Raw genomic sequence first — 20,718 nt, forward strand, 5'->3', positions numbered from 1 at the left:
TTCTTTCTTTCTTTCTTTCTTTCTTTCTTTCTTTCTTTCTTTCTTTCTTTCTTTCTTTCTTTCTTTCTTTCTTTTTCTTTCTTTCTTTCTTTCTTTCTTTCTTTCGTTCTTTCTTTCTTTCTTTCTTTCTTTCTTTCTTTCTTTCTTTCCTTTCTTCCTCCCTCCCTCCTTTCCATAAATTCCACTCCCTTCTAGCCCTGAAGATGTTACCTAGCTGGGTCATGAAACGTCTGCCAAGAGAACAAGCCAGCTCAGAGAGCACCCAGGACCCCTCATCGCAACAATGACTGCTGAAAATTGTCCGCCTCCACGGGTGACTGAAGAAGACCACCCTGACGCTTTCTTACCTGCCTGCAGTCATCGCCCACTTTAAAGATGGCGGCCTGCCAGCAAATCTTCTTACTCTCCCTGGCGTCTTCTCCGCTTTCATCTATTGAGTCTGAACGGCAACGCAGACCTAGAAGGCAGAGTGTGTCTGTGTGTTTGTGAGGAAGTGACATTCCAAATGATAATACGTAAAGAGGTGTCCTTTAGGTGTCTATAGCCAGCAGTTAATTCTCTGCCTTTTCTGTGATGGGGTCCATCACATCACAAGTGTGGAATAGCTCAAGGGGTTGGAGGTTGGATGTCTTTGTGTTAACATTGGCCAAAGGGGCTTTAAATGTTTTGTAGAATTCTTTGAAGGCTTTTCCACTGTGTTTCCATTATTTTTATGTTGTAGGAACATTTCCAGGCTGTCTGGCACTACTAAGAGCAGACAGAATGGAGAATAACACAGCTGGAAGGGATCTTGGAGGTCTTCTAGTCCAGCCCCCTGCTTAAGTAGGAGACTCTATACCATTCTGGACAAATGGCTGTCCAGTCTTTTTTTAAAAGCCTCCAGTGATGGAGCACCCACAACTTCTGGAGGCAAGCCCTTCCATTGATTAATTGTTCTCACTCACAGGAAATTTCTCCTTAGTTCAAACCTAGATTGTAGGACTAGCCTAGACTGTAATAGAATGGAATAGATATAGAGTAGAGTAGAGTAGAGTAGAGTAGAGTAGAATACAGTAGAGTAGAATGGAATGGAAAGGGAATGGAACGGAACAGAAATAGAATAGAGTAGAGTAGAATTCAGAATGAATAGAATAGAATAGAATAGAATAGAATAGAATAGAATAGAATAGAATAGAATAGAATAGAGTAGAGTAGAATAGAATAAATATGGAGTAGAATAGAATAGAATAGAATAGAATAGAATAGAATAGAATAGAATAGAATAGAAATAAGGAATAGGAATAGAATAGAGTAGAGTAGAATAGAATAAATATGGAGTAGAATAGAATAGAATAGAATAGAATAGAATAGAAATAAGCAATAGGAATAGAATAGAGTAGAGTAGAATAGAATAGAATGGAATAAATATGGAATAGAATAGAATAGAATAAATATGGAGTAAAACAGAATAGAATAGAACAGAACAGAATAGGAGCTGGAAGAGACCTTGGAGGTCTTCTAGTCCAGCCCCCTGCTCAAGCAGGAGAACCCATACCATCTTAGTCAGAGTGAGAGTGTCATCAACACAAATCCATGAAGATGGATTTAAGCCCTCCCAGAGACACTGGAGGACACGGGGGGGGGGAGGCTGGCATGCTGTAGTTCATGGGGTCACCAAGGGTCAGACACAACTTAGAGACTGAACAACCACAAAGTGCTGGAAGGGACTGCAAGAACCATCCACAAGAACCCATCCCCTCTTCACATTTGACGGCCCAAGTATTTTGAACTTCAGCCCAAACCAAGCTCCTCAAATGTTTTGGTTCACGTCATAAAAGGGGCCCATTGCACTCACCTTCTTTTTCAAGCTCGCTCACTCCACACCTCTTCACCTTGAACCTGGCCAAGTAAGGGGCTTTGGCAGCGCTGGAAGGAAGCACAAACGGGTCAGGGCCAGTAGCTTGATAATCCCTATTTTATTTTATAAAGTAGAACAAGCTGGAAAAGAGCGCAAGGCCCTACCTTTGCATAGGCGTTCCTGACTTGTAGTCAATATCCAAAACAATGGCTTCTGGATTGCTTGGCAAATAGCACCCTATTGGAAGGGGGGAGAAGAGAATCCTTGGGGAAAACCAGCCCCAAAGGGTTGAGCGAGCATAGGGGGGGAGGTCTTCCAACTTGGCCCTTTGATGACTGGTGGACTTCAACTCCCAGAATTCCTCAGCCAGGCAGGAGTTCGGGGAGTTGAAGTCCACCAGTCAGCAAAGGGCCAAGTTGGAAGACCCCTGAGCTAGCAGGTCGAGTCAGGGAAGACAGCAGAAAAGACTTTTCTCCTCTTTATGAGAAGGCCTCCACTTACAACCGTTCATTTAGTGACGGTTCGAAGTTACAGCGGCACTGGAAAAAATGACTTATGACTCCTTTTCACACTGAATAACCGTTGCATGTAGTCAAAATCTGGACGCTTGGCAACTGGCACATATTTATGACGGTTGCATTGTCCAGTGTGTGTGTGTGTGTGTGTGTGTGTGTGTGTGTGTGTGTGATGTGATCCCCTTTGGCGGCCTTCTGACCAGCCAAGTCAAAGGTGGAAGCCAGATTCACTTAACCAACCGGCTCACTAACTGAACTGCAGTGTTTCTCTTAGCAACAGTGGCAAGACAGGTCATAAAATGGGGGCAAAAGTCACTTAACAACTGTCTCCCCCTAGCAAGGGAAATTGTGGCTGTCAAGTTGAGGATTGTCTCTAATTGTTCCGTTTCTTACCAGGTTGTACTTTCACTTCAGATAAAGCACTCAAGCAGGCCTTTTTTCTCTCTTCGCCTTTAGGATAAGGCCTACAGGGGGAAAAAAAACCCCAACACGTTGTGAATTCTGATCCGTAAGGCAACTTATAATAATAATAATAACAACAATAATAAGCGTACAGCGTACAGCTGATTGATATCGCTGTACCAGGAGATGCCAGAGTCGAAGAAAAAGAACTGGGGAAAAAATGACGAAATATCGCGACCTGCCCATCGAAACAGCGCGATTATGGATGAAACGTGTAACAAGGGCACCCATTGTCGTCGGGGCCCTGGGAACGATGTCCCAAAACTTTGCAAAACACATCAAGAAACTGCAGCTTCCTGCAATAACTCCAGCAATGCTACAAAAAAACGGCGCTACTCGGAACGTCTTACATTTTAAGGAGGTGCCTGGTTGACACCTAGGATGCTGACGGCAACCCGTGTCAACCATCAGCGCCAGCCAATTTGAATATTCAGTTGACTGAGGTTCATGTTTAATGAATGAAAGATAATAATAATAAAGTTGGAAGGGACCTTGGAGGTCGTCTAGTCCAACCCCCTATTCAGGCAGGAAAACCGATACGCCTTTAACTTGTGTTTTGTTTATAAGACACCTTTCACTGCAAGGGAAGAACAAGTTTTTTTCTCTGAACTCTGCCTTTGTACTCACTTGATGATGGCTGAAACGTTGGTGATTTTGTTGAAGAAATCAAATTCCCGTTGGTAAAACTCCTTCGCCGGACCAGACAGCGAGCCAGTTATTTCCTCAACCAGCTGTTCCAGCAGTTCCCCAATGTCAGCTATGTGAAAGAACAAGCAGGAGGAGGAGTGTGAAGTTTGTGGGGTCCTTGCTGCTGAGCTTGGTGGTTTTCTTGCAGATGTTTCATGACCCTACTAGGTAACATCATCAGTGCTAGAAAGGAGTGGGGTTTGCGGGGGGGGAGGAGGAGGACTGTGGGGTCTCTGGAAGCTCTCTGGGCTTGATGGTTTTCTTGCAGATGTTTCATGACCCAACTAGGTAACATCATCAGTGCTAGAAGGGAGTGGGATTTGCAGAGAGGAGAAGGAGGAAGAGGATTGTGGGGTCCCTGGAAGGGACAGCTGCTCAAGAAACTCATTGTGCAACATCTCCAACCAATGGTCCACTCACGGTCTTTCTGGTGTCCCTCTTCATCCAGGTAGATGTTTGTCTTCATATTCCAAATGAACTGGTGAGCCAACAGCTGGGACTTGGAAGCTGCCCAGAGGATGTACTCCCTGACGTAGCCCATCTGTGAAGATACAACAGGGTAGGTCTTCTTCTAAGCATGGCTCTGACCAGGAACATGTTGAGACAGAGAAGCCCAGATGCCCTAATGCAGGGGTCCCCAACCCTCGGTCCGTGGACCGGTAGCGGACCACGGCATGCCAGCAACCGGTCCACACAAACAAGCAAAGTCCGATCTGCATGATGCAGACAGCACACAAAACCGCGCACCCTCCGGTCCGTGGAAAAAGCTTTCACCACAAAACTGGTCCCTGGTGCCCAAAAGGTGCCCAAAAGGTTGGGGACCTCTGCCCTAATGGACCAGTTCCCCCCATTAAATCCCAATCAGGGGAGGTCTTCTTATGCATCTTCCTTAATTGTTGGAGACTTGCATTGTATTAGTGATTTATTGAAACTCTCTAGTTTATCCAAGCATTGTAGAAACAACGAATGTCTGTCTATTTGTGTCTGTCCGCCCATCCATCCCTCCATATCCATATCTATCTATCCATATCTGTCTCTCTGTCTATTTCTTACCGACTCTAGCCAGATCTATCCATCCATCCCTATCCATCATCCATCATTATCTATTTACCTACTTATCTATCCATCTTTTAATTTATGTCTATCTCTCCATTCATCCATATTTATCTATCTTTCTATTTACCTATTATCTATCCATATCTTTTCATTTATATGTCTATCTCTCCATCCATCCATCCACCCATATTTATCTTTCTTTCTTTCTATTTTCTACCTACTTATCTATCCATATCTTTTCATTTACATGTCTATCTCTCCATCCATCCATCCATCCATCCATCCATATGGCATAACCTGAACATTTACTGCATGCCAAAGAACCTGGGTGCAAGGATTGTATGGAAACGGCCTAAAGTTCAATCCATGGCACTTTTCAGTGAAAAAGAACCAGGTGGCCCACAGATACTGGATCGTCCTAAACTCGTTTGACTGAGGACATCCCCTCACCAAAGTTTTGCCAACTTTATTTGCCCTTACCTTGTCGTATCGAAGGGCCTGCACAATCTGCGGAATGTAAAACAGAATAGCATCCTGGGGGGGAGGGTGGAGGGAGAAGAAGGAAAAAAGAAGTTAGGATTTCTTCTTTTCTTTCAAAGCACTGACATTCTGGCTTCAAGAGCCTTTTCTTCCATCATTAACAGGCAAAGAGCTGCATTTTTTGGGGGGGGGGGGGATTATCATAAAACAAAATGCAAAAATGTAGAGGGATATCCAATGTGCCTGCAAAAATTACAAGGCTGTGAAACACCTACTGTTATGATTATGGCTGCCCTTGTTATTGTTGTTATTTGTTGCTGGCAGAGTCAGCCAGATCTGTAGAATGGACTTGGCAGTTATACCCGTCTATCAAGTCCTTCCCAAGGACCTGGGATGGACAGATGTGGGGGTTTGATGGGGTTGAAGGTCTCGTCGCAGGACGTCAGCTGTCCCAAGTAAAGCTGTCTTTTGCAATTGACTGGTGGCGAATATGTCAATGTCAGTGCTATATTATGGTTCTTCGCACAGCCAGATGTTTAGATTGGAGTTGGCATTTTTTTGTCCACCTATCACGTCGTTCTCAAGGACCTGGGATAGGCAGATGTGGTTGTTCGACGGTATTAGGGGTACAGGGAATCCTTGACTTACGACAACTTGAGCCCAAAAGTTCTCTTGCTAAGTGAGACTTTCGTTAAGTGAATTTTACTCCCCTTTCGAGACTTCCCTTGCCACAGCTAAGTGGGTCGCTGCAGTTCTTAACTTAGTCACACGGTTGTTAAGTGAAACTGGCTTCCCCCATGGACGCTGCCACCGTCATAAATACGAGTCAGTTGCCAAGCATCTGAATTTTGATCACGTGGCCATGGGGATGCTGCAATGGTCATTAAGTGTGGGAAACGGTTGTAAATCACTTTTTGAACAGTCACTAAATGAACTGTTGTAAGTTGAGGACTGCCTGTATGGTCACAGGATTTAAGCTGTTCTAAGCTACTATTAGAAACCTCAGCCTTTCCACAACAGCCTCTTTACTTATTTTCCCAGGAATTTCTTGTCTCTTCCAGCTCTCAGGCAAATGGTTAAATCCAAGACAGGGATAACTCAACCGTTTATCCTCTGAGGAACTCTTGACTGAACTTTGGAGCAGAAAACGCCACGTAAGCTACACCCCGCGGACTTTTAACCCTCTCGATGTGGGAAAGGGAACCTGTGCCTGTCCTTTGCTGCTACAGATAGTTCTCGACTTACGACCACAACTTTGGACCAGGATTTCCGTTCCTGAGCAAGGGGGTTGCTAAGTGGAGGATGTCCAGTTTTGCGACCTTTACAGTGAATTGAACTGAGCTGAACTGAATATTTTATTTGACCGAGTGCGATTAATCAGAATACAGCTGGAAGGGACCTTGGAGGTCTTCTAGTCCAGCTCCCTGCTCAAGCAGGAGACCCTGGCCTAGACCATTTCAGACAAATGGCTGTCCAATCTTTTCTTAAAAACCTCCAGTGATGGAAAGCCCACAACTTCTGGAGGCAAGCTGTTCCACTGGTTAATTGTCCTCACTGTTAAGGACTTTCTCCTTAATTCCAGCTTGCTTCTCTCTTTGATTAGTTTTAGAATAGAATAGAATAGAATAGAATAGAATAGAATAGAATAGAATAGAATAGAATAGAATAGAATAAGAGCAGAATAGAATATAATAGAGAACAGAATAAGAGCAGAATAGAATAGAATAAAACAGAACAGAATAGAGCTGGAAGGGACCTTGGAGGTCTTCTAGTCCAGCCCTCTGCTCAAGCAGGAGACCCTGGCCTAGACCATTTCAGACAAATGGCTGTCCAGTCTTTTCTTTAAAACCTCCAGTGATGGAAAACCCACAACTTCTGGAGGCAAACTGTTCCACTGTTTAATTGTCCTCACTGTTAGGAACTTTCTCCTTAATTCCAGGTTGCTTCTCTCCTTGAGTAGTTTCCATCCGTTGCTTCTTGTCCTGCCTTCCTTCAAGTGCTTTGGAGAACAGGTTGACCCCCTCCTCCTCTTTGTGGCCGCCCTCAAATAATGGAATATTACTGTCGTGTCACCCCTGGTCCTTCTTTTCTCTAAACTAGGCATACACCATCCCAGCAAGCGTTCTTCATCTGTTTTAGCCTCCAGTCCCCTAACTCATCTGTGTTGCTCTTCTTTGCACTCTTTCCAGAGTCTCAGCATCTTTTTTGACCTCGTGGAGACCAAAACTGAACTTGGGAAAAATGCAGAGGGCTCACTGAGGAGACCAAGATCTACAGTACTTCAGCAGAAAGAGGTTCTAAGATCCTTCCGACAAACGTCTTACTTACCGGAGGGAAAGACCGAAGCACTTTCACCCCATACTGAGCTGTCAAAGGATGAGGAGGGTACATGCTGGAGAAATACGAGAGGCCCGTCGGTGGGTCGGTAGGGGTCCAGCAGAGGATGTGGCTCAGCTCCGGAGCATCGGCGTCAATGGTGTGCCAAGTAACAAGATACTGAAAAGAGGGAGTGGGGGAAACACACACATACACACACGTGAACCCCAACGCTCGCAGGAGGAAACAATTCCCAGAATCGATGTTCTGATCAACAGCTGCATCATCTGCAAATGCCTACCTTGATGGCTTCTGGCACATCGCTCACGGCTCCGGGGTCCAAGCGAACCAGACGGGTGACCTCCATCCCAATGGCTTCTGTGTTTTTAAATCTAGGAAACCAACAGGGGACAAACTGGTAGTTCTCAACTTAGGACCTGTGGGTTAATAGCTACAGGTAGTCCTCGACTTATAACGGTTCGTTTAGTGACCGTTCAAAGCTACAGTGGCACTGAAAAAAAGGACTTATGATCATTTTTCTCACTCATGACTATTGCCATATCTCTGTGACAGGGGTAGGCAACCTTGGCTCTTTTATGACTCGTGGACTTCAACTCCCAGAATTCCTGAGCCAGCCATGCTGAGGGGAAAGGGAGAGGTTTCCAAACTGAGCCAGGCTGGCTCAGGAATTCTGGGAGTTGAAGTCCATGAGTCATGAAGGGGCCATAGTTCCCCCATGCTGGCTCAGGAATTCTGGGAGTTAAAGTCCACGAGTCATCAAAGAGCCAAGGTTGCCTACCCCTGCCCTGATCAAGATTCAGGTGCTTGGCAACTGACTCGGTTTTATGACAGTTGTCGTGTCCCCGGGGGTCACACAACTCCCTTTTGCAACCTTCTGACAAGCAACGTCAATGGGGGAGTCAGATTCACTTAACGACCGTATTTCTAACTTAACAACTGCGGTGATTGCCTTAACAACTGTGGCAAGAAAGTTCGTAAAATGGCGCAAAGCTCACTGAATAACTGCCTTGCTTAGCAACAGAGTTTTTGGGTTCTGTTCTGGTCGTACGTCAAGGACTACCGGAAGCTAAAGTTACTAATTGGCTAAAGTTACTCATTTTGGTAACGAGGAGCAAGGGATCCACCTGGTGGGAAGCTGCACTGCGAGGTGAGGGGAGATGCTCCATGCCAGGTTCACATTATCCTTCCACTGCTTCTCACTCAGACTGATGTATTTGGACCGCCAGTTTGCAACACTGTTCTCTCCAGTCTGGTCCAGCTCCAGTTCCGGAGACGAAAGGGGATTATACCAAGTGATGAGGCGCTCAATCTCCATAGCCTAAGAAAGAAAGAGAAAGAGAAAGAAAGAGGATGGAAGAAAGAAAGAGAGACAAAGAGGATGGAAGGAAGGAAGGAAGAACAAAAGAGAGAGAAAGAAAGGAAGGAAGAGAGAGAGAGAAACAATGGAAGGAAGGAAGGAAGGAAGGAAGGAAGGAAGGAAGGAAGGAAGGAAGGAAGGAAGGAAGGGAGAGATATAAATTACATCAAGTACATACATTGTCATTTAACAGTCTCCCCTTCCTCTCAATTACAGGTAGTCCTCAAGTTATGACCAATGGTCGAGATGTGTGAAAAAGGGTCTTGGGTCCCTTCTTTCAGCGCCGTTGTCACTTTGAACAGTCACTAAGTGGATTGTTGTAAGACGAGGACTACCTATAGCCTGTAAAATCAAGGCTTTGTTAATCACAAGCAACTGGGTCTGGGCTTGGTTTAGGAGAAGAGACTTACCAGAAGTGAGAGCAGCAGAGTTCTCCTTTTCATGTAGTATTTGTGGAGCTGAGTGCCCCGATTGGTCTTCTTAGACATTCCTTCGAAAGACAACATAGAACATTTGTTTAATAATAATAATAATAATTCTGGTCTTCTAGTCCAACCTCCTGCTCAGGCAGGAAACCCTACACCATTTCAGACAAATGGCTGTCCAGTTTCTTCTTAAAAACCTCCAGTGTTGGAGCATTCACCGCTTCTGGAGGCAGGTTGTTCCACTGGTTAATTGTTCTCACTGTCAGGAAGTTTCTCCTTAGTTCCAGGTTGCTTCTCTCCTTGACTAGTTTCCATCCCTTGCTTCTTGTCCTGCCTTCAGGTGCTTTGGAGAATAGCTTGACTCCCTCTTCTTTGGGGCAGCCCCTGAGATTTTGGAACACTGCTATCATGTCCCCCCTGGTCCTTCTCTTCATTAAACTAGACATCCCCAATTGCAGCAGCCGTTCCTTTTATGTTTTAGCCTCCAGTCCCCTAATCATCTTTGTTGCTCTTCTTTGCACTCTTTCTAGAGTCTCAACATCTTTTTTACATCGTGGTGACCAAAACTGGATGGAGTTTATTTATTGGTTAAATAGATTTGATGCTTTACCTCCCCATGGGTCTCCTCCAGGCGGCTTGCAGGAATCCAGTGTTAAGCTGGTGAACTCTCAAGCTTCCTCCTTCCGTTTTGTATTCAAGGTGGACAGCAATGAATACTTACATGTTGCTTATAGCTAAGGGTGTAGGTCTATACCTATGTTGCATATAGTATGTTTAAATGTGTATTGTGTATGTGGACACTTGGGGAGCAAGCAACTTAATTTAGTTGTGAGGATTAAACGGGAGGGGGAGTTTAGCGATATGTAAGGCAAAGCAAGACACACCTGATTTTTTGGAGATGGTCGACATGCCGCTGGACAAAGGATAGGTGTTGATCCATCCCTGGGTGGCTTGCTGTCGGGAGCCCATTGTGACGTCAAGATTGCTCCGGGTGTCTTGGTTATCTAAAGGTAAAGAAAACATCCCTTTGGCATCAAAGCCAGGCAATCAAAGAAGAAGAATGAAAAGCTAGAGAGAGAAGGACAGAGAGAGAAAAAGAGATGAATGCGACAAAATTTTGTTTTAATGTACACTGATTAGTGTACATTTAAAGTGACAATAAAGATTCTATTCTCTCCTATTCTACTTCTATTCTATTCTGTTCTGTTCTTATTCTATTCCATTCTATTCTATTCTGTATGGATTGCTCTTGCCTATAAAGTTGGCAAGAGTCGGGTACGACTGAATGTTTAAAACAACTAGGGTCAAACAAATTCAGGAGGGCTTGGACTTAGACCATTTGTGGGAACGTAACGATTCTAGGCTGATGACTCGCTTAACTCCGCTCACCTGGCTCTACCTGCTCTTCTCCTACCAGAACCTATGAAACACATACCTGGAGGCACAAGCTGGTTGGCAGTTAAATATTTCTTGTCGGAGAACATGGCTGTCCAAAACTTGATGAGGATGATGATGTCCTCACGCAGCCTCTTCTCTCCTTGGGTTGGACACTTGGGGGCAGAGCTTCAATGGAGGGCAAAAACACTTATGACAGGACAAACATTTTGGCAAGAAAACACATCATCGTCTCTTGGTGTTCTGTGAACCAGCTTTGGGGCTCCCCTGCTTCTTCCTCACCTGATCTCTGATTGTAACCAGAAGATTTTGTGTGTTTGTAATCAAGGGTGCTATTACTATTTGGGACGCCCTATTATCGTTTCATGCTTGTTTGTAGGTTCTCTGCATTTTTGTTAGGTTTTGTTGCTTTGTTTATTTCCTGCAATTGGCCAAACTCATCTTGGTTGAATTGGATGACCATACAAATAGTACTTCCAGTTAGAGTTGCAAATCTTCTAAGGGAGGAGGAGGAGAAGGAGAAGGAGGAGGAGGAGGAGGAGGAGAAGGAGGAGGAGAAGGAGGAGGAGGAGGAGAAGGAGAAGGAGAAGAAGAAGAAGGAGGAGGAGGAGGAGGAGGAGGAGGAGGAGGAGGAGGAGGAGAAGGAGAAGAAGGAGAAGGAGAAGAAGAAGAAGAAGAAGAAGAAGAAGAAGAAGAAGAAGAAGAAGAAGAAGAAGAAGAAGAAGAAGAAGAAGAAGAAGAAGAAGGAGAAGAAGAAGGAGAAGAAAAAGAAGAAGAAGAGGAGGAGGAGGAGGAAGAAGGGCAATACCTGAAGTAATCAAAAGCCGTGGAATAGATCTTCTCTCTCAAGACATTGCGAATCATTGCATTTGGGATGACATCAGCATGAAGCAGAGACAGCCCCAGAGTTAAGAGCCTGAAAGAGTCCAAAAGAATTCCATCAGGATCTTTAGGCAGGAGACTCAAAAGGGTTAAATAGGAAGAAAGACATGTGTACAATATCAAGTGAAATGGCAGAACGACAAGTGATGTTGCATCCTGAAGCCCCCCCAATTGTTTTTTTTTTTTTTTGATGAGCAAAAAGAACAAGGGGAGAATATCCAGAGCCTCCTTTCAATCTCCTTGGAAAAACAGTGAAGTCACACAGTATGAATAAATATAGCAGATGTTATATTTTCTTTAAAAAAAAAAAAATGAACAGGGCACAAGTGTGAGTACCTGGGAAAATCAGTTTTGTGCGAACCTGGCAAGGAAGCTCAAAACTAAACTATCTTTGATCTTCTTCATGCTTGCTCCCACCTCTGAAAAAATAAATCCTGGGGGTCTTGCTTACTTAAAACGGGCTCCGATGGCTGCCACGTGGCAATTCATGCTACCCTTTGATCCGCCGATATTCAGAGACAGGGACCTCTGGAGTAAGCTGGCAAAAATCTCCACTTGGTCAGAACTGCAGTACTTGGCGATTTCAAATCTCTGCACCAAGAACTGTGGAGAGGAAATCAAAAGTAAGACATCTGTCTGTCGAACAAGCCAATGTTCGCCACAAGCGGATTTCCTGCAGGAGGGGATCCTTCACCCCCCCCCAAAAAAGATGGCGGTGGCCAACTCAAAAGGGAATGAAAATTTGTCTTAAGCAGGTGATGTTCCTCAATAACTGTTAATCGAGTTTCATCTAGTGTTTAAGGCACCAGACTAGAAAGTAGGAGACTGTAAGTTTTAGACCTACCTTAGGTATGAAAGCCAGCTGGATGACTTTGGGCTAATCACCACGAGACTGTGAGTTCTAGTGCCCCTTTAGATATGAAAGCCGGCTGGCTGATTTTGGGCCAATCACCAGGAGACTGTGAATTCCAGTCCCACTTTTGGCATGAAAGCCAGCTGAGTGACTTTGGGCCAATCACCAGGAGACGGTGAGTTCTAGTGCCCCTTTACATATGAAAGCTGGCTGGCTGATCTTGGGCCAATCATTAGGAGACGGTGAGTTCTAATCCCACCTTAGGCATGAAAGCCAGCTGGGTGACTCTGGGCCAATCGCCAGGAGATGGTGAGTTCTAGTCCCACCTTTGGCTTGAAAGCAAGCTGAGTGAGTTTGGGCCATTCACCAGGAGATTATAAGTTCTAGTTCTTAACCATGAAAGCTAGCTGGGTCGCTTTGGGCCAATCCCTTTCTCTCATCCTAACCCACCTCACAGGATTGTTTTGGGGAAAAAGAGGAGAAAGGTGTACTGAATATGTTCGCTGCCTTGAGTTAACACCTGTAAAAATAACAAAGGCAGGAGACAAATAAATAAATATTCTCCCCTTGTGGTTTAGGAACGTCACAAGGCGTCTCTCTTGCTGATGTCTTCTTGTCTACCTCAGCTGTAAAAAAAAAAAGCAAAATAAAAGCTGGCTTCTTAAAGGGAGGAGGAGGAGGAGAATACTTGCTTCTATCCAGATGTAATGCGGGGTGACCTCTGGTGGACACGGCTTAGGTTGGCTTTCTTCGGAGGCAGCTAAAGGATCGGCTTCTTTCTGCTCAGTGGAGAACAGGCCAAATTTCTGCTCCACGGTCATTTGCCAAGCCCCAGCCATCTCTCTCATGAACTAAGAGAAGCAAAATCAGTGCTACTTTTGAGGCAGTGGACTTTAAGCTTGTTATAAATATACTTAAAAAGCCAGCTTGGTCTAGGGGTTAAAGTACCGGGCTAAAAACCAGGAGATGTGAGTTCTAGTTCCGTCTTAGACGTGAAAGCCAGCTGAGTGACTTTGGGCCAATCTCCAGGAGACAGTGAGTTCTAGTCTTGCCTTAGGCATGGAAGCCAACTGGAGACAAACCAAGCTCATGTTAAGAAACTCGTTCATCAATTCTGGGGACGTTTGCTAAATGTACTGCTTGCCACAGAAACACCATTTCAGAAAGAACGGATCTTAAAATTAACTTATCACTTACGGGGACTTCTATGCCGTTCTTAGCAGCCAACAGCCATTCCCAGCAAGCGAGGGCAGTCTGCATGACCACTTCATTGAACATACGCAGAGGGCCCCAGCAAAGGTGATGTAGGAGCTGGCAATCAGTGTCTGAAAAATTTACAAAGACATTTAAACTAGACCTTCCCAATTCCAGCAACCGTTCCTGATATGTTTTAGCCTCCAGACCTCTAATCATCTTTGTTGCTCTTCTCTGCACTCTTTCTAGAGTCTCAGCATCTTTTTTACATCGTGGTGACCAAGCCGAGGTGGCGCAGCAGTTAGGGTGCAGTACTGCAGGCCACTTTAGCTGACTGTGTTCAGCAGGTCAGAGGTTCAAATCTCACCGGCTCAAGGTTGACTCAGCCTTCCATCCTTCCGGGGTAGGTAAAATGAGGACCCAGATTGTTGGGGGCAATGTAAATATATATATATATACCTTGCTTACTGGTGTACACCGCTTAGAGAGTGCTTGCACTTAAAGCGGTATATAAGTCTCATAAATAAATAAAATAAATAAATAAACTGGATGCAGTATTCCAAGTGTGGCCTTACCAAGGCCTTGTAAAGTGGTAACACCTCACGTGATCTTGATTCTCTCCCTCTGTTAATGCAGCCTAGCACTGTGTTGGCTTTTTTGGCAGCTGCAGGACACGGCTGGCTCCTATCTAAGTAATTGTCCACTAGGACGACAAGATCCCTCTCACAGCCTTGGGGGTGAAAGCCAGTTAGGAAACCTTGGGCCAATCTCTTTCTGTCACAGGGTTGTAGTTATGGGGAAAATAGGGTGAAGAAGGTCTGGTTAGCTATCTTTGTTGCCTGGAGCTACTTGTAAAAATTCCGTTTAGCAAGGGAAACGTTGGGCGCCATTGTAGTGGAAAGTCGAGGAACGCCCGTATAAACCCATTAAGATTTTTTTTTTCACTATTACCTCTGCTGCTTATCAGTAACGCGGTCATTTTAAACATGGCCTGGGTATAGTTCTCTGCTTGGCTGGCTTCCAGGGCATTGCTGAGTTGCTTGATCATGAGTTTATTCAGGTCCGAGGCTCGGCCTGTGGCGCTACAGTATTGGATCATCCCTGAAATCTATTTAGAGAAAAAAAAAACATTTATTATAATAGTCATCGTCATAGTCGGCCAGATGTTTAGGCTGGAGTTGCAATTTTTATCTGCCGTTGAGTCCTTTCCATGGGCAGATGGGGATGTTTGATGGGGTTAGAGGTATTGTCGCCAGATGTCAGCTTTGAAGCTGCCTTTTTGCAATTGACAGATGGGGATTTTGTCAATGCCGACTGTTCAAAGGGTTGCTGCAGTAGTTTTGAAATTGCACCGAATTAAATTAAATTAGCATACGAATAATACATATCAGATCTGTAGATCACATCACGACTGGCTGTTAAGCTGAGGGTATATTCCAGAGCGGTATCTGACTTTTTTTCAGATAAATGGAGCTTGTGCTTTAACGATTAGCTGGTCTAGACATTTGATATCTGAATATGGATCTTTTTAACGTTCATATTAGACTGTGTTTTTAATTTAGGCGAAGTGCTAATACATGTTCTGAGTCCGTGTCTGTTATGCCATACGCTAAATAAATAAATAAATATCTCAGAACTATATGCCAGATTGGAAAGCAAGAAAGTAGAAGGCATTGCACACGCTTTCTCCAATGGGCTTGCTTGGAGATTTGTGTACCCAAAGCTAGTCCCCTTTAAAACACACATCTGTGTGGCCACGCAAACTGAGAAGAGGAAAATTCTTCTTTGAAAACAAGGGTGGAACTCTTGACTAGCTCTGCTACTCACTTCTCCAGCGTAGCGATTGCGCAGGTTCAGGGACGCCATGAAGTTGGAGTAATCTTTCTTCACGCAGGCGGGCCTTTCTGTTAATTGAGTGGCCTAAAAGCAACACACACACACACGTCGTATTTTAAGTTTTGAGACTAGAGGGAGAACCTGGATGCTCAGGGGAAGCCAGAAACGGATGGGACTTCGTGACTAAGCCAAAACCTGGTGCCCCCTTATCCCCTCCCCTATCACTAGCTCGCCCTTTTGATGAAAGAACGTGGCAGAGTGGCTAAGAAAATGACTGAACTTCTGGAAGTTCAGATTTTGCCTATTGGGTATCAATGTGTGGATTGCTCTCCGAGCTTGGTTGTTCTCTTGCAGATGTTTCATGACCCAACTAGGTTACGTCATCAGGGCTACTGCGTATGGCTTTCTCCCACCAAGAAGAAATTTGGATTTTTTTCCTACCAAAACTCTTGGTTTCCTCCTACCAAGGAGAGAAGCCCAAACCCACCAACAACGGCAGAGTAAGCCACTATAAAAAAACAGCAGGCAAATCCCAAGTTCTCTTGCACTGATGATGTTACCTAGTTGGGTCATGAAACGTCTGCAAGAAAACAACCAAGCTCAGAGAGCACCAAAGACCCCACAGTCCTCCTCCTCGCACTGATAAGGTTACCTAGTTGGTTCATGAAACGTCTGCAAGAAAACAACCAAGCTCAGAGGGCACCAAGAACCCCACAGTCCTCCTCCTCCTTGCACTGATAGGGTTACCTAGTTGGGTCATGAAATGTCTGCAAGAAAACAACCAAGCTCAGAAAGCACCAAGGACCCCACAGTTCCTGTCCTCCTCCCCCCCTTCCTTCTCATATTGATGATGTTCCCCAATTGGGTCATGAAATGTCTGCAAGAAAACAACCAAGCTCAGAGACCACCAAGGACTGCGTTCCTACAAACAGGGGGGCTTTCATTTGGGGGGCTGTACGCAAGCCGCTCCTGGAGGGGTTTGAGACGATAAGCCGGACAATCAGCCCGAGTGAACAAAACTCACCCCCAGGGTTGTGTTTTGCCTGTTGTAGCCTGCAAAGTGGAGAATGCTCTCGGTTGCCATAGCCAACCCTGTGTGCTGCGACAAGCCTGATACCCAGTTCTGATGCTTGTTCAAATATTCCTGGGGAGAGAAAAAAAAAGGAAATCAAGAACCACGATTCAGAAAAAGCTGGTGCCATTGAGTCTGTGCGTGGGTCTGTGTGTCTGTCTTTCTTTGCTCCGCAGATTTTCCCCTGGCCAGCCTCCCCAGTTTCCAAGATGCATTGCGGTCTGAAAGACAACAGGGATGTGGAAGATTTTACCTGCAGGTGAGATTTGGTGACTGAAGGCGCCCATTTCATGGCTTCTTGGAGGATCATGCCGCACCGGGCGGCAAAATCTTTAACGATGCTCTAGAAAGAGAAAAATACGGTCAGGTCAGCTAGTAAGGCAATGCACGCGCTTGACCCAAAAAGTATAATAAAGCAACTAAGAGCAGAGAAGAGCAACTAAGATGATCCAAGGCCTGGAGACCAAAACATACGAAGAATGGCTGCGGGACTTGGGTTTGGCTAGTCTAAAGAAAAGAAGAAATAGGGGAGACATGATAGTACTGTTGGGTGTAAAGCACCGTGAATCAGTATATAAGTCTATTGCTTTTGCTTGATATCTTTAAGCACTATATCAGTAGGTTGCAAAAAATCCAGATGGTATTTAGATGGTTGCAATGCTTTTCTGCCATTGAGTGGTCATCTGGATTTCTTCAGCCCAGATATTTGTTGTTGTTGTTAATCGCGAAGTCGTGTCCGACCCATCGCCACCCCATGGACAACGTTCCTCCAGGTCTTCCTGTCCTCTACCATCTTCTGGAGTCCATTTAAGTTCACACCTCCTGCTTCAGGGACTCCATCCAGCCATCTCAATCTCTGTCGTCCCTTCTTCTCTTGCCCTCCATCTTTCCCAGCATCAGGCTCTTCTCTAGTGAGTCCTTCCTTCTCCTTAGGTGGCCAAAGGACTTGAGTTTCAACTTCAGGATCTGGCCTTCTAAAGAACAGTCGGGGTTGATCTCCTCTAGGACCGACCGGTTGGATCGCCTTGCAGTCCAGGGGACTCGCAGGAGTCTTCTCCAGCCCCAGAGTTCAGAGGCCTCCATTCTTTGGCGCTCAGCCTTTCTTATAGTCCAACTTTCCCAGCCATACATTGCAACTGGGAAAACCATGGCCTGGACTATACGCACTTTTGTTGGCAGGGTGACATCTCTGCTTTTTAGAATGCTGTCTAGATTTGCCATAGCTTTCCTCCCCAGGAGCCCAGATATTATACGTGTATAATAGTTTATCTCTGCACATAGAATGGAATATAGGACAAGGGGAAGAGAAAAGTATAGAGAAGACTATTTTTTTTCCCTCCACATCTTGCCCCTGTGGTATATAAAATAAAGGCCATGGCACGGCATGTTCTGTTAATCTAACAAACGGTAATTGTAACGAAGCAAACCATGGCTTAAGATAACGGGCAAATCCAGTCAAATATGTACAGTATTTGTATTCCATTTTACCTCTCTAGCTTCATAGGTATCAGGGACAGTAATTCTATACGGGGCATCTGGAATGTCATAATACGGTTGGTCCTTATGGATGTCCTAAAACAGAAAGGAAACAGAAACCACAGAGCAACATTATTCCAAAGTGATTCCCAAAGAGAAGACCAATTTCCTAATTGAGGGATAGGGATGCTCACACAAATCGGGAGAAGTGATTGTGCCATCATTCCAAAAAATAAAAATAAAAATTCTTAAGCTATTTAATTTTATGAGACTGCCATTTTACTCATACAAGAAGAAAAATTGTAATTGCTGGAGAAGGACTTACTGCGCTGAGAGAGAGGGAGAGAGTCTGGAGGATATCTAGCATGGTCTTCAGCACCGTTCCGCTCCAAAGTAAGTGAGGAAACCTTCAAAAGAACAAACCAAAAGTTACGAGTCTGTACAACAATATCTGGACCTGGGAGACAACAGTACCCAGCCATTCGTTAGCAGTGGATTGACTAATTTAAATCTTAGTCCAACATTAAAGGAATCAAGGAATTTCTTGATGGTGAACTAAAGGACTGGCTGCTTAATTAGTTGAATCTGTCTGTCTGTCTGTCTATCTATCTATCTATCTATCTATCTCTATATCTATCTCTAATCTATATCTTTCTCTAATCTATCTATCTATCTATCTATCTATCTATCTATCTCTCTCTCTCTCTCTAATCTATATCTATCTATCTATCTATCTCTAATCTATATCTATCTATCTCTAATCTATATCTATCTCTAATCTATATCTATCTATCTGTCTCTAATCTCTATCTCTCTATCTCTCTATATCTATCTATCTCTAATCTATATCTATCTCTAATCTATATCTATCTATCTATCTATCTGTCTGTCTGTCTGTCTGTCTGTCTGTCTGTCTGTCTGTCTGTCTGTCTGTCCGTCCGTCCATCTCTATGTAATTTCTCTACATGCTGATTGGGGAATTTTGGGAGTTGAAGTCCACACATCTTAAGTTGCTAAGGTTGAGAAAGACTAATAGAGAATTACAGAATCACAGAGCTGGAAGGGACCTTGGAGATCTTCTAGTCCAACCCCTTGCTCAAGCAGGAGATCCTATACCATTTCAGACAAAGGGTTGTCCAATCTCTTTTGAAAAATCTCCAGTGTTGGAGCACCCACTGAAGGCAAGCCATTCCAGAAGTCAAAGGCATGAAACCCGCTCTGCACTCAAGTCACTGCAATGTACTTACTTGTCTACAAGACCCGATAAGTATTTATCTGCAACTCGTCTTATTCGCTTATGAATGTGGTTAAAGTTGACCAGCAAGAACTGAGCGTGTCTTTCCAGCTCTTCTTCATTTTCTTTCGTTTTAGGCTAAAGATCAAACGAAGGACCATGAAAGTCCCTTATTAGGGTTTGAGTATTTTCTTTTTATCAATACAATGAAGCAGTATATAAGTCTAAGTGCCACTGCTATTGCTATCTGTCTATTTAAAAACCTGCCATGTAGCAGCTCCAATATCTCTAAGCAAGGGTAGAGGAGTTAATTTGGAATATCAGAGACCTGTGAAACCCAGAACTAAAGACATGCTAGCAAACACACGGGATGGTTGAGCAAAATGACAACCACAGTGTACATTCTCGTTTGACAAACTTACTTTGTCTGCCATCATGCTAAGGAAAGCTTCAAACACCTTATCTGCGACGGCTATCACACACTGCATCATACCTGAAAGAGAGGAAGCAGCAGCGTGTTTAAGAAAAATTAAAAAAAAAATCAAATGAAATGACTCAGGCAGCTGAAAATGGTGCCCAGCAGATGGCATCTCTCATAAGTTGTTAAAATCCAAGTTTTTGCTTGCTTATTTAGATCCAGATAATTATGCAAAAATCACATCATGAGATTGCTTTGAACAATGTGTTTGTTCTGCAAGAGTTTTACACAGGTGCCCATCGGATTTAAGGATCGTAGAATCTGAATAGCCTTACCTGATTTGTCTTTCTGAATAGCTTTATCCTCAAAGTAATAAAACATCACTTGGAAACGATCTGGGTCTGTTGAACGTAGGACCCTAGCAGACCAACAATCAGGAATTAATTTCACCAAGATACAATTGAAAAAGATTTTTTTATACATCTGTCTGTCTATCTATCTATCATCTATCTTTCTATCATCTGTCTGTCTGTCTGTATCTTACATCTACCTATCTTCTCTCTCTCTCTCTCTCTCTCTCTCTCTCTCTCTCTCTCTCTCTCTCTCTCTGTATTTCTAACATCTATCTATCTATAGAGTACCTCTGCAACTCTGAAGGATTATTTAAAGAAATACCTCATGCATTCCAGACGATATACGGAAAGCAGGTAGGTAGACATGGCGAAATCCAATTTATTGATTAGGGCTGACACTTCAGGAGGCGGATCCAGAAGATTTATGATGGTGCTCCTCAATTCATTCAGTTCAGCCTAGTGGAAATTTAAAAAAAAACAAAAAAACACAAAAAAATAAGCAAGCAACTTGTTTGGGTAGCTGTTTCCGGCAGGTGTTCATCTATTAGCCCCCTTAAAGCTGTCCCTGTTCTTGACAAGCACAAGACTCTCTCAACGTACCCACAAGAGCTACCCTGAGGTAAGATAAATTTTTACAAATGAATAAATAAAAATGAATAAGTAAACTCCACGGAGCACAATAAGGCTTTGCTGAGAAGCGGGTTTGAACAACCGCCGCAGGAAGGCATCGCTTCTCTCTTTCAAACCACGAGAATTCACCGAGAGGAACATCAAAAGCATTTGGCGACACGAGGACGCTGCTCAAATATTTGGAAAGTGGATCCCAGGGAGAAGACAAACACGGCGTTG

General features: G+C 44.2%; 1 protein-coding gene across 2 annotated transcripts in view; it reads right to left on the reverse strand.

Annotated features, from left to right (window-relative positions):
* PI4KA (phosphatidylinositol 4-kinase alpha) overlaps positions 1 to 20,718 on the reverse strand; it is a 53,874-nt gene that overhangs the window by 6,230 nt on the left and 26,926 nt on the right. For both annotated transcript variants that reach the window (XM_039332418.1, XM_039332417.1), the window contains exons 22-48: positions 20,192 to 20,325; positions 19,852 to 19,934; positions 19,521 to 19,591; positions 19,112 to 19,236; positions 18,190 to 18,271; positions 17,877 to 17,960; positions 16,642 to 16,731; positions 16,341 to 16,460; positions 15,308 to 15,400; positions 14,432 to 14,588; positions 13,484 to 13,611; positions 12,979 to 13,137; positions 11,885 to 12,036; positions 11,360 to 11,467; positions 10,592 to 10,719; positions 10,041 to 10,160; positions 9,142 to 9,221; positions 8,499 to 8,692; positions 7,655 to 7,745; positions 7,366 to 7,533; positions 5,038 to 5,091; positions 3,922 to 4,042; positions 3,442 to 3,571; positions 2,746 to 2,816; positions 2,002 to 2,074; positions 1,835 to 1,905; positions 348 to 457 (exon numbers count right to left, since the gene is read on the reverse strand). In XM_039332418.1, coding sequence (XP_039188352.1) covers positions 348 to 457; positions 1,835 to 1,905; positions 2,002 to 2,074; positions 2,746 to 2,816; positions 3,442 to 3,571; positions 3,922 to 4,042; positions 5,038 to 5,091; positions 7,366 to 7,533; positions 7,655 to 7,745; positions 8,499 to 8,692; positions 9,142 to 9,221; positions 10,041 to 10,160; positions 10,592 to 10,719; positions 11,360 to 11,467; positions 11,885 to 12,036; positions 12,979 to 13,137; positions 13,484 to 13,611; positions 14,432 to 14,588; positions 15,308 to 15,400; positions 16,341 to 16,460; positions 16,642 to 16,731; positions 17,877 to 17,960; positions 18,190 to 18,271; positions 19,112 to 19,236; positions 19,521 to 19,591; positions 19,852 to 19,934; positions 20,192 to 20,325 — 2,997 coding nt within the window. The remainder of the gene's footprint in view (positions 1 to 347; positions 458 to 1,834; positions 1,906 to 2,001; positions 2,075 to 2,745; positions 2,817 to 3,441; positions 3,572 to 3,921; positions 4,043 to 5,037; positions 5,092 to 7,365; positions 7,534 to 7,654; positions 7,746 to 8,498; positions 8,693 to 9,141; positions 9,222 to 10,040; positions 10,161 to 10,591; positions 10,720 to 11,359; positions 11,468 to 11,884; positions 12,037 to 12,978; positions 13,138 to 13,483; positions 13,612 to 14,431; positions 14,589 to 15,307; positions 15,401 to 16,340; positions 16,461 to 16,641; positions 16,732 to 17,876; positions 17,961 to 18,189; positions 18,272 to 19,111; positions 19,237 to 19,520; positions 19,592 to 19,851; positions 19,935 to 20,191; positions 20,326 to 20,718) is intronic.

This window comes from Crotalus tigris, unplaced genomic scaffold (assembly GCF_016545835.1).
Source record: "Crotalus tigris isolate CLP2741 ecotype Arizona unplaced genomic scaffold, ASM1654583v1 scf7180000024461.2689607, whole genome shotgun sequence".
Classification (NCBI taxonomy): Eukaryota; Metazoa; Chordata; class Lepidosauria; order Squamata; family Viperidae; genus Crotalus; species Crotalus tigris.